Consider the following 18,409-nt stretch of genomic DNA (forward strand, 5'->3'; position numbering starts at 1 on the left):
GAGGGAATTAACTGAACTCTTGTGAATCACAGGGTGGGATTTCTTCCTCTGCTGCTTTTACAGTATGATTTCTGCTTCAGGATTGTCTCTCTCAACTTCAGTTCTGTCGGTGTATGGCATGCTCCAGATCATGAAATCAGCAGAACTTCAGTCATGCTTTTACATAGATTCCACTTTCTTTGGAGCAGTCTGGAGTAACGTGTGTCCGCTGCAGTTACCATTGCACATGTCATCAGAACGTTTTAGAGCAGGGGTTTTCAAACTTGCTTTGCTTGTGTGCCACCACTGGGAGCTGCTTCAGTGCGGCTCAGTACTGGCAGAGCTCCCAGTGCTGCTCTGCAGCACACGTGCGTGCAGGAGATGGTGCATGACTGTTCCAGCAGCGTCCTGTCCATCAAAACCTTTGAATTGGCTTCTGTGTGACTGTGTGGCAATGGCAGTTTAGAAACCCCTGCTCAAGAACTGTATTTCTCTTCTATCTTTTGGTTCTACGGCTTTTATTCTTGACTGTTCTGTATGTCACTTCTTCCAGGAGTGCTTCTGGGGAGCCAAAAGACAGAGAGAAGGAGGATAGCAAGGATTCCAAGCCACGTTCCTTGCGGTTCACGTGGAGTATGAAGACCACTAGTTCTATGGACCCTAATGATATGATGAGAGAGATTCGGAAAGTGTTAGATGCTAATAACTGTGATTACGAACAAAAAGAGAGGTTTTTGCTCTTCTGTGTTCACGGTGATGCACGACAAGATAGCCTTGTTCAGTGGGAGATGGAAGTCTGCAAACTGCCGCGGTTGTCGCTCAATGGAGTTCGCTTCAAAAGAATATCTGGGACTTCTATCGCATTTAAGAACATTGCATCCAAGATAGCGAACGAGCTTAAGCTGTAAAGAGAACCTAAATTTTTTGGGATCAGGGAAGATTCATACATGATCTACACTTTGAATGTACTGGTTACGCCTAATGTGATTGGCCTGTGAAACTCCCCATGTAGAAATTGCCCTTATTGCAATAAGGTTATACATAGTTATTCAGAATTGTAAAGTTAAATCCAGTATGACCTATATTAAATAACTGTAGCTAAAGAAGTTATGTTCACATGTACAGGTAAGTATATAGAGCATTCTGTTCATTTTATGTTCATAGAGTTGTATAATAAAAAGATGACTGCTTAAATTCAGATCTTGTATAGTTGTCTAGATTTCTGCACAGAAATGTATGTTTGATGCTTTGAGTTGGAAAAATTCTTCCCTATCATTTACATTTTTGGTGGTTTTTATAAGTCTTATCTCTGTCATGCGTTTTTTAAACAACTTCTCTCCTGAGTCAGATGCACAAAAATAGTTTTGACAACTGTAGCATGACCATTTTTAATTATTTAAAGATTGTTCATAATGTGAACCGAAAGCTGATGAATAACCAGCTTTTGTTCTACACTAGACTGTTCCTGCTTATCTTAGGCTCTTATTACCCTTGTTATCGGGTGGTGTTTAGTTGAAAAACAAACAAAATACAAACATGTTTACAGTGTTGGCACTTACAGTTAAAATCCTTTGTTCTGCCTTGGGCCAGCTCAGAATTGTGAGGGAACAGAAACCAAGTGTAAGTGATGTTCTGTCTGTAAGTCACAGTGCTTACTCCCATGTCCCATCAACCAATGTAGCACCACAATGGAGAACCATAATGATTTATTTGACTCTCATGGTGTAAAGTATCACTTGTTTTTTGCTGCCTTCAGAATACTATAAATTCCATTTTATGGAAATATATTAATATTGGGACTGTTTAATAGCACAAGATAATCTGAAGTGTTGACCAATTTTTTCAGTTAATAATACCACCTCAGGAATTAGCTTGGCTTTTGGAACATGTGCCCCCCCCCCCTCCAAAGAGTACATGCAATTCCACAGGATATTTTACAGCTAAACATACATTGTTTATAATGGTAAATTGTTGATTTATGCTTTCGTGGTTGTACAGTTTGTTCCCATGTAACCTGTTTGTGTTTAATATTTTACCAGATTTCTTGTATTTATTCCACATCATTATGCCTGTAATGTGCAGCTTTGTAATTAGGCACTTGCCTATGGAAAAGAAGAAAAAAAAGACAACCCCACACATTTTTTTCCTTCATAATTAATGATTATAAACTATGTAAAACCACTAGTACTGGTACATTTTAATACTTGTTATTTTGTACTGAATTAACCATAGAGGTTGGTTGTGCAATGTTATTTAATGTCGTAATTACTGTAATATCAAGATAAGGGCCCCATCAGCACACTCTTGTGAAGAATAGAAAGTTCATTAAGAAACTGTCACTTTAAAATAATAAAAACTAAAAAAAAAAAAATTAAAAAAATAAAAAAAACCCTCTGTGGTAAACTCTGTAACCCTAAGTTAGAAGGCTGTAAGTGTAGTAAATGTGCCATTCTCTAATGGCTTCTTGACCGAGATGGACTTTACATGCTGTACTGTGATGTAGCTTTCCTATGTAACAGTTATGTTCTGAAATGGACGTGTATTGTTGCCTTAGAAAAAGGGTGGTGTTTGGAAAGAAAGAACTGTAGCCCCTTTTCTTTTTTCTTTTTTTTTTTTTTTATCTGATGTTCATTGAAACAAAATCTGATGCAAGTCATCTTGATTCACTGGTGCACTCTATTAAAACTTACTTGAACAGTTCTCATACTAAACTACTTGTTGGTTGCCCTTTATAAAAGCACAGTGATTACTGCAGGGAGCAAAATAGGCTCATGGGGTACAGGCTTCATCTTCAATACTGTGAATTCAGGATTAGTGATACATTGGTTCTGGGGTCCTGCAGTGTGGTTTAGTACCTCTCAGTGGGGAAGGCAGGGTAAGGGGTCTGTGAATCATAGAACTATAGAATGGTTTGGGTTGGAGAGGACCTTAAGATCATCCAACTCCAACCCTCTGCCATGGGCAGGGATGCTTTGCACTAAACCATGTCATCCAATACTCTATCCCATGTTCAATTATCTTTGAAAATACACCACTATTAACCCAAGATCGTGTATAAACTTAGTTCTGAAACAAAACCCTTTGCCTTTTCAGAAGGTTCAGTGAAAAAAATATAGGTCATGCTGTGAGAGGGTAGATTAAGGGCTCAGGATGGCTTCCTGAGCTGTGGTTTTACCCAGCTGACTCTGCCCTACATTGGCACTGAGTTTCAGTACTTCATGTAACCAGAGATGTGTTCATATTCCCCGAAACACATGTACCATTTCCAGAGGATGGAGACTGTGTTTCAGTTCAGCGCTCATATGAAACGTGATACCTCAAGTGCCAGTTTAATGGCATTATTTCCAGTAATGGTCAACTGTGTGAACTTCCCTGATTCCCCAGCCCTGCTGCTCTTCTGCCTTCCATTGCTGGAAGACAAGCTCTGACCCGCCTTATGCTCTCTGGAGCAGATACACCAAGTGCTTCAGCATGAGCATGAGTTGTGAAAGGTGTAGCTGCACCCAAGCGCACCATTTGGCTTCCCAAACCTGTTCCTGGCAGGAATAAGATGGGAAGATCCAAGAAAGATACTTTTTCAGAACTGGTGGGTTTATTGGCAAGTAGAGCGCACTTGGTACAGAAATCAGTGGGATATTACTGAATCCTCAATGCCTGGGGTGTTCTTGGGTCCCTCAATAACAATCTTGTTAGGTACCTGTTATGTCTAAGTTACTCTATGGGTAAGAGTGGGATGAGAACATTTGGATCCAAATGTAGTTTGACTGTCATGTGGGAGGGGATCAGTGTGGCATTAACTTGCCAAAGCTGAAAGACAGTTAAAACACCACGTCATGTTCCACACCTCTGGGGAGGGGAAGGGATGCCTTGGGTCTACAGAGGGCTTATGTAGTTGGTTGTAATTCCTTGGCAGCATTCTAGGGGGTGTTTGGGGGTCAGCAGTTAAGACTAGTGCATGGTTCCGCTGGTTTGGGTTGGGTTTTTGCTTCATTTCTTTATTTAGGGTATACAGACAGTTCCAAACTAAGTAAATTGGAGTGCGTGAAAAGGGATCTCAAACATTAACATGTACAGAGGTCAGTGGAAGGACTATAAACGTTCACTCCTTGTGAAGCAAGTGGTGTCATTAATGCTGGAGTGTTCCAGTGGTGCTTAAATTCCATGAGCTGTTGGACATGAGCCTTTTGATACCTAGCGTCATGCATTTGAGAGGTACTAGGTACAAACCCAGTCTGTGGAGAAAGAGCTGCCCCTCATGAGAAGACAGATTATCTTTCACTATCTCTATGCTTCTTGCTTAGGGACAAAGCATACATTCAGTAATGGGTCTATAAATGGGAAACCTTGACCTAAACACGTTTCAAAGCCCCAGAAAAAGAATTTACCATTTTTCAAGTATCTTGAGGTTGTAATTGGCAAAATCCAGCATTAAACATTTGATATGTTATTTTTTGATGCTGCTACTTAATCAGCATCAAGCTATTACTTCATCCCTCAAACTATCTTAGAGAGTGGCACATGAAAATCTACAGCAGCTTATCAGAGCAGGCAAAATGGAACTCCTACACCATGCCATTACTGTTAGAATAGGTGTTTGGGACAGGACCTCTGGTGTCACCTGTTTCACTCTCTCTGCAGTGTTTAGGACATCCCTGCGGCTCCAGGACAAAGGCAAGCTCGGCATCTGGCTCCTTGAGTTGGGGAAGAGAACTGAGTAGCTCAGAGACAGGCACTGGAGTTCAGAGGAAGAACAAGCTCCAAGGGCCATGCATGGGCCATGGTAGAAGTCTGTTTGGGACCAGTTATCCTGTCCTGGGTTTAGGTCTCCACCTCAACCTTTTGGAAATACACATTAAAACCCTGGTGATGGTAACAGGAGTGGTGATGTGTTTAATACAGAACAGGGGAAGGGATAGAGCACTTTTCACATAGCGACAGGCCCGGGACTTGGCTCATATCCCCACCCTTCAGAGGACTGGCCAGGCTCTCGCTCACACAGCTTTCTGGCTGGAGCTGTGACGATGGTGACACCCATCCTTGGGGCCAATGACCATGTTGGGTGCAGGATTCGCTTGCTGAATGTTAAGGGCGCGTCTTGGAGAGACAAGGATTCAAGGCTTTGTTCCTCGATAGGGAAAATATTTAGGGAGGTTTAGACTGGAGATGAGGAACAATTCCTTCCCCAAAGGGTGCTCAGGCATTGGAACAGGCTGCCCAGGGCAGTGCTGGAGTCACCGCCCCTGGAAATGCTCACACACGGTGTAGACCAGGCCCTCAGTGACATGGGTTAGTGGTGGCCTTGGCAGTGCTGGGGAGCAGTTGAACTCAATGATCTTAAAGGCCTTTTCCAACCCAGTTGATGCTATGATTCTAAAATCCACAGTAAAGGACCAGTCTGTCCCCTTAATGCATCTGAAGCGTTTGTATTGATAAATACACCGCCTGGCTTAATAAATTACATCCTCCCTATGCAATTTTGCTTTTTGTGATCTACCCCACGTACACAAACACCGCACGGGAAGCTCAGCGGTTGAACTGCAGCCCGTCCACTTGCAGGGGCCCTCCGCCTGCCCCACATGTGGGCACAACACTTCTCCTTGAGAAGGCAGCCCTGGGCCCACGCTTCCCCCGCCGTGGATCGCGGCGGGTCCCAGGTTACCGGTATCCACGGGTACTGCGGGGATTTGCTCGCCTCTTCCCGCAGCCGTCCCGCCCCGGGGAGGGGGCAGCGGCCGCCTCCGGCCACACCTGCGGCGGGGGAAGCGCTGGGCGCAGACGGGGCGGCAGCGGCGGCAGCAGCACCATGACGGTGGGAGCAAGGCTGGGCGACAAAGCGCGGAGCCGCTTCTCCCGCCGCGGCACCGGCGACGACCAGGTCAGCATCCTGCCCGGTGGCGAGGAGGAGGAGGAGGAGGCGGCGGGGAGCGGCTCGGCGGCCCCCGAGGAGGAGGAGAAGGAAGAAGGCGCTGGCCGCAGGAAGGTGCGCTTCGCCCTCCTGCCCGATCCCTACGAGCCGTTGCGGCCGCCGCGGGCCCCCGGCAAGCGGCACTACGGGAAGCGGCTCAAGAAGTACGGCAAGGTGAGGGCAGAGCGGCGGGCAGCGCGGAGCGGCACCGGCTTCTCCGTGCCTTGTCCTTCAGGCGTTTTAGGTGCCGGTGTTCAGCGCTGAGGCGGGTGTCAGCCCGCTCCTGGTCTTGCTCTTCTTGGGGAGGGCAGGACTTCGGCCCCCGCCAGGTTCAAAGAGGAGGAAATCTGCAGTTTCGCACTCAAAACGGCACTAAGCCGATCCATGTGACGGGTATTTTGCCTTTGTGCTGTATTTCCTTCGGCGTCACTGTTTTGACACTATTCCTTAAAACTTCCAGTTATTTGGCCTGCTTTCTTAAAGCAGGGTACTGCCACCGCTCCAGTACATGCATTTGCTGTTTTACCTTCTAAGTGTCTCCTGAAAATCACTAGCACGGGTTAAAAGAAAAAAGCAACGTGTTTTTTCATTGTGTAACAGCTATTTTGGGTCAGAATTGTTCTTTTGCTTTCCTGTGGGACAGTCAGAAGTCTGGCAGCCTGGTGGTTTACAGCTTTTTTGCCCCTGAAAGGTGGGTGCCTTTGATTGCTGAAGTGCCATTTGGCAGAATTTGGTTATTTTTCTGTCATTCGTGTCTCTTCAGTACAGCTCAGGTATGTTTTGGATGTTTGTAGCAAAAAATAATGTCAGTGTTAGCAGGAAAAACCTGTCTGCTGTTGGGAATCTTTTCCTATCGGAGAGATCACAGCTGTCAGTACGAGACGTGACTTTCTACTGCATTCCTTAATGAAATGATGATTTTGGTAAAGATACGCCAGCTATGTCTGACATGCAGAAAAGGCCAGATAGCCTAGCAAAGGTACTGCTGCAGTTGACAGCACAGTTATGAGCTGCTCCACTGTTTCCTAAAGAGGAACAGAGTATTTCCTTCTTTCATGATGGATTTGATACTTTGAGTTTCCAACACGGTGATTCTGATGTCACACACATGGTGCAGTTCTTCCACACTGCGTATTCCCTCTTGTATCGCTCAGGCGACATCCCCAAGGGAAAGGTTGGCCAATTTGGCTTTGGCAGTGAAGACCAACACGTAAAGGTGAGCTGCTCACAGTGCAGAGCCTTAAGGCTGGTCCAGTTCCACCCCCCTGCCACAGGCAGGGACATCTCCCACTAGACCAGGTTGCTCCAAGCCCTGTCCGGCCTGGCCTTGAACACAGCCAAGGATGGGGCAGCCACAACATCTCTGGGCACCCTGTGCCAGCGCCTCAGCACCCTCAGGGAAGAATCCTAAGAGTATAATAGATATAGACTGGATTTCACCAATTTAAAAGAATATCCTCTGTTTCAGTGTTTTCCATATTACAGGGGATGATTTTGATCTAGTCTCACTCGACCATAAAGGGTTACTATGCTGGTAGTCCTCCCAAACTAACCACATTGTATTAATTCCCTGTTATGACCAACTCTGTGATCACAAACAAGGGTGAAACTAGATTAAGTTTTTCATTTAAATAATCTGTAGCAAGTTCTTTCTAATGCAGTACACAGACGAGTTCTTAAATGTGTAAAGGTGTGAAAGTGGCTCAAAACATTCTAATTTTGACCAAAAAAAAGTCTTTTTGACAAAAAGCAATGAGAGTCCAAAGCAGGAATTCTCTTCTGACCTTGTTCTAGTGGAAGGTGTCCTTGCCTATGGCAGAGGGTTGGAACTGGATGAGCTTTAAGGTCCCTTTCCCCAATCCAAACCAGTCTGGGATTCTATGAAATTCCCATAGAAGTATTCTCAGTGTTTTACTGCCTTCTCGTTCAGCACCAGTTTTAACAGCCCGTGTGCCCACATACTTAGCACATGTGTGTGTGGGAAATGCATACCCCTATAAACTAGGTGTGAATTTCAGCTAATTTTATTCTTGACTAGAAGCCCACGATGAAGCCTGGCTTCCTGTGGAGGCTGCATCCGCTCGGTTACACTGTGCTCTGTGGGTGTGTATTCCTATATAAAAATAGATGGTGAATGTTGTTCTGTGCTCAAGCCCTCATTAGCTGTGGGAGAAGTCGATTTTCTGGGTCAGAATGACTTTATGTGAAGGTATTTCCTCTAATTTCTGGGGGTTTTATCCCCTTTCTCTCCACAGAACGTCGGCAAAGCTCTGCAGAAGGGATGCCGCTACTTGGTGGTCGGCCTGCAAGGATTAGCATCGGCTTATTCTGCTCCCTTTGGAGTGGCAGCTCAAGTGGCATCCTTCGTCCGCTAGTGCAGCCCCATCAGTGAGGACATGAGGCCACTCAGGGTTAAATCTGAGCCCTGCATCTGAGAAACCTCTTGGACAAATGACCCCAGCCTCTCCGCCAGCCCTGGGGAGACCCAGGACTGAGTGCTCTTCTCTGCAAATACAGCATTAAATCAGATCAGGTTAAAGAAACACAAGGATTAGGAAATAATCTTCCACTAATGGAGCTGAAGTTTGTTTTCAGACAGGAGTTGGTTTTTTAGAGCTTTGTGCTGTGTGTGGAAGGGAGCCAAGGACGGGGGGAAAAGCAAGTAGGTGAGGGAAAGAGAAATGAAGGAAAATAGAGGATGCGGAGGTGGAGATCAGAGTGTGGCTGGTGTCACACTGGAATTGTCAAAGCAGTGGAGGAAGCAGATAACAAGGGGTCAGGAAAAGGCAGTCTTTGGTTTTCTGAGGTTGGTTTGTTAAGATTATGAGTATATAAAAAATATACCTGGATATAAATGGACTATGGTCTGAGACACGGAGAGCTTTGCTGCATCACAGTTGTTGATTTCAAACACTGGGCATCATGAGCCGTTAAATGTTAAAACTGACCTAAAAATCCAGAAATGAAATGAGATGTGTTTGTTTTCTGATCCAGGGGCATTAAAAGTTCTCTGTGACTGGTGTTTTAAGCTTTTCCTCTGCTGCTGTGAAATCCAAATGTTTTGTTTTTTTTTTTACTCAGAACAGTTTGTATCTGACCTACCTGATTCTGGAAGCTGGGGCATAAGAACACTCAGCTTCTGTAGTGTTCACCAGGAAAGAAAACCCAAATTATCAGGTGCATCTGAAAAGAACTGCATACAGCCTTTGGTGTAAGAATGTACAACCATTCTGTGTAACAATGGGGCCAAAAATCCTGCCAGCTCCATCTTCATTTCTGTGTGTGGATGTTGTAGCTAGAGGATGCCAACAGCAGATGGCTCAGCTCAGTGGTGCAATGAAGAGCCTCCAGGGATATAAACCCTGTATATGATTGTATGGATGACACAGGACAATGGGACTTGTGGACCTTCAGAATTCTGTGGGGTTTGGGGTTTTGGGGTATTTTTTCTATCAGTCTTTTGTGGTAGCAGTCAGTGATTTTCCTGCTAGCACTTTCTGTGTGTTACAGATCTTTCTATAATATGAGTATAGTTTTGATACTGGTTTTGTAATCAAGGAGTTGACTTATATGGTAAAAAGTGCTGCTCATTTGCTTTCTTTGCCTTTTTTGAATGAAGGGGTTTGCATGTCTCAGCAGACCACGCCGTATTGCTTTTAAGTGTCACAAATGAAAACGAAGTCGATATTTTTAATGCTGTAAGTAGACTGTAAATAAAAGCAGTGTAATCAATGCCGTGCGTTTACCTTCACACATAAGTCAGCACAGAGAGGAGGAGTTTCCCAGCAGCAAGGGGAAGCTGCAATGTAAACTTCCCCATGTTGTTCTGCCCTCAGCCTTGGCTCTCTGCTAGGACATGGTTGTAGCCCAGGCCACAGGGAATGGCAGGAAAGGCAAGGTGTGGAGAAGAGGATCTAATGTTGCACAAATTGGGGTAGGAATAGCCACAAAGAGATTTCATTCACTGATTTATACCTTTAGCTGTTTCTATTGAGCTTCTTCATAGGGAGCAGCCTTCCAGTATCTGAAGGGGGCCTACAAGAATGCCAGAGAGGGACTCTTCATTAGGGACTGTAGTGATAGGACAAGGGGTAACAGGTTAAAACTTAAACAGGGGAAGTTTAGACTGGATATAAGGAAGTTCTTTACTGTGAGGGTGGCGAGGCACTGACACAGGCTGCCTAGAGAAGTGGTGAATGCTCCATCCCTGGCAGTGTTCAAGGCCAGGTTGGACAGAGCCTTGGGTGACATGGTTTAGTGTGAGGTGTCCCTGCCCATGGCAGGGGGGTCAAGCTGGATGATCTTAAGGTCCTTTCCAACCCAAACCAGTCTGTGATTCCATGATTCTATGACAGACCTGTCCTGATGTGCCCCACCAGCATGGCAGAAGGTATTGATAACAGCTGGGTGTTTTGCAGTAGGAACAGAGCTGTATTACCACCCATGTGCCACACCAGCCTGCACTGTTTGGGATTAACTTCAAATTTCATTACACCACTCTCTGTTTTAAAGCCTGAATCATTAGAGCTCCTTTTTTCAGTTACTAATGCAGGGAGGGTTTGTGTTTCCATTTTTCCTGTGTGAAATGAGTGTCCCATCTATTCAACTGTGTGTCCTGTGAATAGAAAGGCTGCTCCCTTATTGCAACACCAGGGGTCCAACCCATTAGTGTAGGGACTTTCCACCAAAGGTAAACATGAACTTTAGCTTGTGAACCGTTAGCACAATGGTTGCCACTGACTTTTGCCTGCTGACCTATGGTCTCTGCTTACCTGGTGCAATGTTAAGGGAATAACCTGGCTGCCATCCATACAGAACCTGAGTGATACATAAATGGTGTTTCTGTGTGAGCCTGAGAAAAGCTTCATGCAGCTTCTGCTGAACGGTGTTTCTAAAATGGACCAAAACGAAGAAAGAGGACAGAGAAAGAAAAAGCAAGCAAGTATCCTCCTGTGCTGTTGCTATAAACACCTGGTGATTCATGCAGCGTATCTTCCTATCTCAGAATGAACTGAGGCTACCAATTAGTGCTGCTTATCAGCTCTCTCTGGGCAGTGATCCACTTCTCAGCTGGTGAGGCCAAGCCTTGGCTAGGGGTTTTGCTACTCGTCACCAGCCCAGCTCACACAGCAGTGTTGAGAAGATCTGAAGCTGAGTGGTGAGGTCCAGCAGGGTGGATGGCAGAGGGCTGTGGCTCCTGTCAATCGTGGCGGCATCTCTGCTGTGCCGGGTTGGGTGTAGCTACAACACAGACTCGTGGGACAGGGCAGATCCTGCAGTGCTGTTGCTAAATGTTGTCTCAGGGATGTAAGAGATGATGAAGTATTCCCTGAGTAACTCAGCATCGGGAGACAGGTCATGCTGCTCAGTCACTGAGGCGTGGGAACCTCCATCTGCAGCAGAGCAGTTGGGAGTGACTTGGAGGACAGTGAGTGATGAGGAGCCTGGGCTCAGGGCTTCCCTGAAAGTGTGTCAAGGCAGGAGGGCAGACTGGGATTAACTCTTGGTTTCTGCACGGCCTTTACGTGCTCTTGGCAGGCTGGTCTTGGAGGAGGATCCCAGCAGGGAGAGCTTTCAACCCATCGGAACAGGCAGGCTCTTTTGTTGAAATGGGCTTGTCTGCAGTTTATCTTCTGGTTCCTTTGAGGAACAAAACAGCCCTCTCATACACAAAGGTAGGATGGGGTGGATATTACAGAACAAAAGGTACAGACGGAAGATCTGACTTGACATTTGACCTGAGTGAAATATGTTCCTCCCTTCAGGCACTTGCTTGGCACCACCACCACCAATCACTTCACTTTGCATGATTTTTAGTGGTGTGCTACTGTGCTGTCTGGTTCCCTTCAGATTTCTACCCACCTTTCACCATGCTCTATAACAAATAGCAGGGTAAATACGTTTGGGCAGCTGAATATGTGCAGAATGGCAAGAAGTAGTCAATTCATCCAAGTTACTCTCAAGAATGAACTCCACTAACCCAACAGCCTGGCAAGTTTATAGAATCAGAGAATGGTTTGGGCTGGAAAGGACCTTTAGATCCTCCAGTTCCAGCCCCCTGCCATGGGCAGGGGCACCTCACACAATATCACCCAAGGCTCCATCCAACCTGGCCTTGAACACTGCCAGTCACTTTTAAATCCCTGGCTATTCCTAGTGCCTGCTCAGTGAGTCACAAAGCTGAATTAAGTTTATTTCTGCTGGTTTTGCCAGAGCACTTAATTGCAGCTCTGGCTTACCATAGGCTCCGAGGAAATGGCAGAGGTCTCACAGCTATTGTCCTTCATCCTGCAACATTAGCAGCAAGGAAGTTCTCTTGCACAGCTTCCTTTTGAAGCGCTGTATCTGAGGAAAGCCGCACAACACCACATTGCTTTGCTGCTTCCAGTGCCAGGCCAAGGCTCACTTCAAGCATGAATCATAGAATCATAGCGTATTTAGGGTTGGAAAGGACCATCTTTTCCAAACCTCTGCTATGGACACGGGTGACCTTCCTGTCTTCTGCCTGTCTGTATGACTGGCAAGGGGGCAGGTTCTGTGTTGGGGTGCTGTAAAACCAGTTGTCTCCTTTTCTGTACCATGGGTTCCTTGTTAGGTGGCCATGGGTTTTCTTCTGAGAAAAAAATGGTCCTAAAGTGTGTACCAAGTTACTGCAGTTACCTGCACAGGGTATGCTTTGGAAATCCTTTGTCTTCGAGGACCAGTAAGGAGCCTAAAGAGCTCAGAGACTAATGGAGATAATCAAATGAAAAGAAAATAAAGGAATAAAATTCACCCCTTCATTACCCTTGTAGGAAGTAGTATAAGGCTTCCGGGCCTGTTTTAAGGTGAAGTCTAGGCTGAGCTCAGAGAGGGTGATGCTCCTTACTGAACCATCACCTACCAGGAAAAGCTCAGGGCTCTGCGCTTGTTCAGCTGGAGGAGAGAAGGCTTAGGAGGGACCTGACAGCAGCTTTTCAATACCTAATAGTGGGATCCTGCTCCAGCTATAAGCAGAAAGCTTGTATTTACCCGCTCTATGGAGACGTAAAGACTGATGTCCTCAACCTTGCTAAAAGTACAGACGCTAAGAATTTTAAAGCTTTGCTTCTGGTAACAAGGAGCGACTTGCAAAGATGGCACAAACTGCGTGCCTGGCCCTCAGCGAAGTTCCTGCTGCATTGCACTATGCGGGCTGAAAGGCAATCGTCCTTTAGTGCCATCTCCTGGGAAAAAATCAGATTCCCAGCCTCGGTGTTGCGCCTCATCTCCTGCAGGGATTTCTTGCCCTCCCCTAGGCTGGCCTCCTGGTTTGTGCAGACCCATAATCAGGATGTTGGCTCCCAGCCTGGTAATGTGTATCTATACACCAGTGTTTTCCACCCAGTTGAATCCTGACCCTCCTGCATACAATTGTTTCAAGAGCAAAGCCATAGGAATGTTGCTTTTGTGTTGTTGTGGATATTTTTTGCCTCCCTGCCTAAAAATGTATTATACTTTGCCCTGAGATTCTTGCTGTGCAATAAAAGCATTCATTAATGATGCTTCATGGGAGAGAAGGGGATGAGCCATGGCCACTTTTCCACTGGAGAGATCAGAACTGCTTAAGACAGCATGTGTAATTCCTAATGAAGGAGGCACAGAGGTGGGCAGACTGGAATGACCTCTCCCAGGAGCCAGGAGTTGCCTTGGACCCGAGCTCCAGTACGCCACATGTACTTGACTCCTCATGCTTTTTTGTATTCCCCTATTTCTGCTGCTCATAAAGGAATTCTTGCTCCTTCTTTCCTGGGATGCTAAGCTAGCACCAGATTGCTTTTTCAGCTGTGTTTGAATGAGAGTGGGGACATTCCTGTCTTTGGTGAATGCCATCCTCTCCCATGATGGCTGCTAAACCATAGCTGCAGAAGCATGTTAATCCTTGTGCTGCAGAAGAAATGCACTGCTCCCCAGTAAAGCCTCTACTTTGGGCCTTACCTGCTTTCCCAGATGATACTCCATCTCTACCCTGACTACTCATACTCCTGAAGCTGCCTGATGGATATTAGACTCACCCAGAGAACCACAGTTACAGAACATGGGGAGAATTTATAATGTAATTAGCCTGCACTAGTTAATACCATGCTGAATATCTGCCTGGAACAACCATTTCTGTGTTGTCCTGGTGAGTTTAGAAAGACTGAAGTTGAACATTTGACTGGAGGAAAAGGACAATTTTCAATTCGTCTTCTTATATGACTTGACAGTCAACAAAGCAGCCAACAACCTGCCTGGCTTTTACATATTTATGATCCTCTGTGTAGGAAAAGCCTCACAAAAAAAAAGAAGGATCCCTTTATCTAATTGCTGTGGCTCCATTAAAAGGCATCTATCATTAATGATATTAGTCTATTTTTAATTCTATCATCACCAATTATTCGCCTGAGATATTTCACTGAGCTCATTTCTAGTGCATGACTCACTGAACTCTGATCTCCTTGAAGATTTTAAGAGGAAACAGCCATGCTTTTATTACCCCTTCCTCTCTACAAACAAACCTTTTGAATTTGTTAGTTCATAGTTTGGAAGAGGATATAATTTCCCTGTGTGAGTGGATGTAATATAATTTTTATCCTATCTTGTTGAAATCAGCATGTTGAAACAGCATACTCAGCCATGTCATCCCCTCATCCCTGCCTTTTGCTGAGTTATCATAGTGTCACTGGAAAAACAACTGCACATCTCTGGAAAAGGGCATTTAACCCTATTCCTTCACTGAGACAAGCCCAGCGTACATTAATTAGCTCCATCCAAACACCCCGTCACTTAATCTAGACCAGCATTTTGCTGTCTTTATCACTGGGAATTTGTAATGTCCATCCAGATCTCCCCTCAGGATGGTACTTTATGCCTTTCCGAGGGTCAGCACTGTGCACATGCTGAAGACCTACAAGTTCCCCATCACTTGTCTTTTTATTTTAGTGGAAACAAGTAAAATCCTTCATCTCTTTCCTCATTATTCATGTTCATCCTCTGATTGAGCTGCTGCTAGAAGGGAGTCTAGATTCGACTCTAGAAGAACCATCTCCCTCTGCATCTGAAAGCAGATATATCATTACTTTTAACTTGTGTTCCAGCTGCAAGTTTGCCATGTGGATGCTTCTGAGCTGACACGATGTTTTTCCAACATATGCCAGCATTGCCTGCTTTCATAACTGACACAGCCCAGCCCCAGCTTGCTGTGGGATTGGCACTGTGAATCCTTCATATGATCAGACACGTTACAAGGAGCCTGGGGCTAGAGCTGTATTCAGTATTTCAGCGTTATGAAGTTATAAGTGATTGACCACAGTCATTTCCCTTTAAATGCTGGTTTGCCGTGTACAGCAAATGCAGTTCTGTCACACAAGGGGCTGTTTGGATGGTAACAATAGCAGTGCCTATGTTTTGTCTGAATGACTCCCATTTATGTTGCCGTACAGCAGGAGCTGGTGGCTCTTAGGTAAGCAGAGGTGTGCCTGGGATGAAGGACTAAGCAAACCTATTGGTCAAGCTATTTACTGGAGGCTTCTTGAGAGGTGCCTGGTGTATGGGTGAAGGGGACTCTCCTCAAAGGCTGCAGTCTTAGACTTGAAGCATTAACCCATCAACCAGATTCTCTCTGAAGCTATTTATAATCTTATGCTTCTTATATCACAGCAGGAAAGGAGAGATTATGCAGATGCTATCGCCTTCTGTTATTCCTCTTTAAGCTCCTTCTCACCATAGCCTCCAAGAAGAGTCAGAACTGAATGTAAGAGCTGCTTTTTGGTGCTGGTCTGAACAAATTCCCCTTAGGTTCCAGGTTGGTAGATTTAGGGAATGAAAATGCAAGGTTCTTCTTGCATTTAGAATTATTATTTTTCTCTAAGATAATATTCAATCATTACCAAAGGTGAGTTATTTCTGAATTCAGTTAACAAGTCCTTCAAACAGAAAGAATCTGATTTTGTACACCATTGTGCTGCCCATAATATGTAGTTAGGGATCAGCTGTAGCTGTTCACACCGCCGTCATACTATATAGGCCCATAATTCTTCAGATTCTCATGCTGGTAAAGAATATATGCACTCCAGCCCAATTTTCTCTGCCACCTAAAGGGGAGCAAGCAGAAAATCGCCCAACATTTTTTCATGTTATTCCAAAATCCTGTCATTTTGATACCTCATAAAGTTTAGAGGGCAAAAGCTGTCTGCATTCTGTGATTTGCATAGTGGAGAATACTACCAGTGCTCAAGAAATCACAGGAGATAGCTACTTGGTTTTCCCTTAAGCTTGTGAAAATAAGCATCCATGTTTGTCAGCACAGCCCAGGCTTTGTTAAAACTTTGTGACCAACTTATCGTTAGACTGTGAATTCAGTGTGTGGTTTTGTGTTTTTATCCCTTTAGTACTTATGTTAATTCGATTCATGCCTGCAAGCACTGCTCATCAGACAGTGCTTACTAATTAAACACTGCAGTTTTGTTGAACATTTGCTAATACATGAGAGGCCGGGTTCTCCTTACAGCATTTCCGTGCTCCTCTGGGTGCAGTTGCACATTAAAGATCTCTGTGTGATCTCAATTCAATTACAAAACACTTACTCCATGTTAACTGAGAAGGTGGCATGTGATGGATTCAGGCTCACTGCTACCAGGAGCAAGGAGAGCCCATACGTGGGGAGATCACCCCTAACAGAAATACCCCTCAAGTCTTCCCTGCACTGGTCCCATCTCAAGCACACCAGTTCTGCCTCATTTCAGACTGGCCATTTAGGGTTACAAGGAGGGGAGGGCTGCATTGGTGAATGGAGCAGGAAATCTGCAGTGTTCGGCACAACTCCGCATCCTCCTGGGACTCCGAGGGGGCTTACAGGGACCTGTGATCTTGAGGCCACAACAGCATGACTGAGCAAGATGGGAAGGAAGCAGCCTTCAGAAGATCCCCCTGCCATACACACCAGACAGGTAACTATCTTATGAAAACCCATTTTGATCAGTAAAGTAACCTAAGAAGGTGTTTTGAATGATCTGGAAGGTGAGCAGTGGCAGACTATCACTGCATGTGCCTCCCTCACAGTCCAACAGCAGCCCTAGACTCTGCTGATCAACAGCTAACCTCCCAAATTAACTGGGCTTGTTCCAGGACCAAACACAAAATAAACACAAGCCCTGCTTAACCTTAGTGCTGTGGCCTACTGTAGCAGGAGAAAGGTCTCAGAAACCACGACTGGCATTAGGGCATGATTTAAACAGCAAAGCAGTAAACAAGAGGGCTCCTGCCCTTTCCCAAAGCTGATAGAAGCAGGCAAAGATATCAGCAACAAAATCAGGTTTATTTCCTTCCTGTGTGCCCCTGTGCCCAGGCAGAAGATGTCTGTCTCTTTGGCACTGTTTGCTTCACACTTTCATGCCCACAATCATATCATGGACCTTCTGGTTGAGGGCTCCTCCGTGGACTCCCCTCTTGCCCATGAGGAAGATCAGGGCTCTGGGGGTCTTGCCAATACAGATGGATCTGCTGTCATTGCCTTTGCTTCTGACATCCATCACATTGTCTTTATCCACCAGCAGGTTGTCACGAATCACACTGCACTTTTTGCCAGCTATGGTGATTCCCGTTAGCAGGAACATCTTCCGATCCTGGCCTGAGATCAAGCCCACTTCTTGAGGTGAGATGGCTGCAAGGAGTCCTCCTGGCTTGGCTGCCCAAACACACTTGTTGTCAGAGAGGCCCACAATAGCAACATCCTCAACGATCCTGTCCACCAGGATGCTCTCGATATATTGCTTCCAGTAATCCATTGTGACTCTGAAATGAAATCGTGACTCGCACTCTCTGAAACACCCAGTGCTGAGCTTCCCTGTCTTCTGCCTGCTGGGACGTTGGTTTTGGCACACTGATCCTAAAAACTTTGAGTTATGAGTTTGGCCTTCAGCTCGCTGCAAGGCTGAATAGGGGAGCTGGGGAGGATCAAGAGCCAATGCTCCTGCTTTGCCTGTGAGGACAGACCTGTGACAACGGTGGCATTGGCCATTCCAGCCTCTGTTGTGATGTCACATCATAGAACTGGGAGAAGAGAAGGCTCTGGGGAGACCGACCTTAGAGCAACTTCCACTGTCTAAAAGGGGCCTACAAGAAATCTGGAGAGGGGCTTTTTACAAGGAGAGATAGAACAAGAGGGAATGAGTTTAAAGTGACAGATGGGAGATTTAGATTAGACGTTAGATATTAGTTCTTCCCTGTGAGGGTGCTGAGGTGGCTGGCACGGGGTGCCCAGAGAAGCTGTGGCTGCCCCATCCCTGGCAGTGTTCAAGGCCAGGCTGGACGGGGCTTGGAGCAACCTCCTCTAATGGGAGGACTGGCCTGGATGATCGTTAAAAGTCCCTTCCAACCCAAACCCTTCTGCAGTTCTGTGGTTCTACAATACTTGCCTCACTGCTGGGTGTCCCACAGAGTGACTTCCCCATGACCCTGCTGACAAGAGGGAAGCTCTCAGAGGCAGTCTCACAAGTTTGGTGCCAGGCAGCTGGCAGCAAGGTATCC

The 18,409-nt window shown here is 45.7% G+C and overlaps 3 protein-coding genes and 1 long non-coding RNA gene across 10 annotated transcripts in view; 3 read left to right on the forward strand and 1 right to left on the reverse strand.

The window, feature by feature from the left end:
• The window catches only part of MARK1 (microtubule affinity regulating kinase 1), a 58,139-nt gene extending 56,031 nt beyond the window's left edge, over window positions 1-2,108 (forward strand). For all 7 annotated transcript variants that reach the window (XM_061475342.1, XM_061475346.1, XM_061475343.1 and 4 more), the window contains one exon: window positions 533-2,108. In XM_061475342.1, coding sequence (XP_061331326.1) covers window positions 533-887 — 355 coding nt within the window. In that variant the 3' untranslated portion in view covers window positions 888-2,108. The remainder of the gene's footprint in view (window positions 1-532) is intronic.
• Window positions 1-18,409, forward strand: part of LOC133280431 (uncharacterized) — a 148,249-nt gene that overhangs the window by 118,176 nt on the left and 11,664 nt on the right. The window lies entirely within an intron of this gene.
• CUNH1orf115 (chromosome unknown C1orf115 homolog) lies at window positions 5,603-9,614 on the forward strand. The gene is made up of 2 exons (XM_061475203.1): window positions 5,603-6,058; window positions 8,140-9,614. The coding sequence occupies exons 1-2, from the start codon at window positions 5,783-5,785 to the stop codon at window positions 8,257-8,259; spliced, it is 396 nt and encodes a 131-aa protein (XP_061331187.1). The 5' UTR covers window positions 5,603-5,782; the 3' UTR covers window positions 8,260-9,614.
• Window positions 17,218-17,918, reverse strand: PFN3 (profilin 3). Its single transcript, XM_061475264.1, has one exon. The coding sequence runs from the start codon at window positions 17,665-17,667 to the stop codon at window positions 17,263-17,265; it is 405 nt and encodes a 134-aa protein (XP_061331248.1). The 5' UTR covers window positions 17,668-17,918; the 3' UTR covers window positions 17,218-17,262.

Source organism: Pezoporus flaviventris, unplaced genomic scaffold (genome assembly GCF_033815535.1).
Source record: "Pezoporus flaviventris isolate CSIRO_AGI_PZ_B2104156 unplaced genomic scaffold, CSIRO_AGI_Pfla_v1 ptg000083l, whole genome shotgun sequence".
NCBI lineage: Eukaryota > Metazoa > Chordata > Aves > Psittaciformes > Psittacidae > Pezoporus > Pezoporus flaviventris.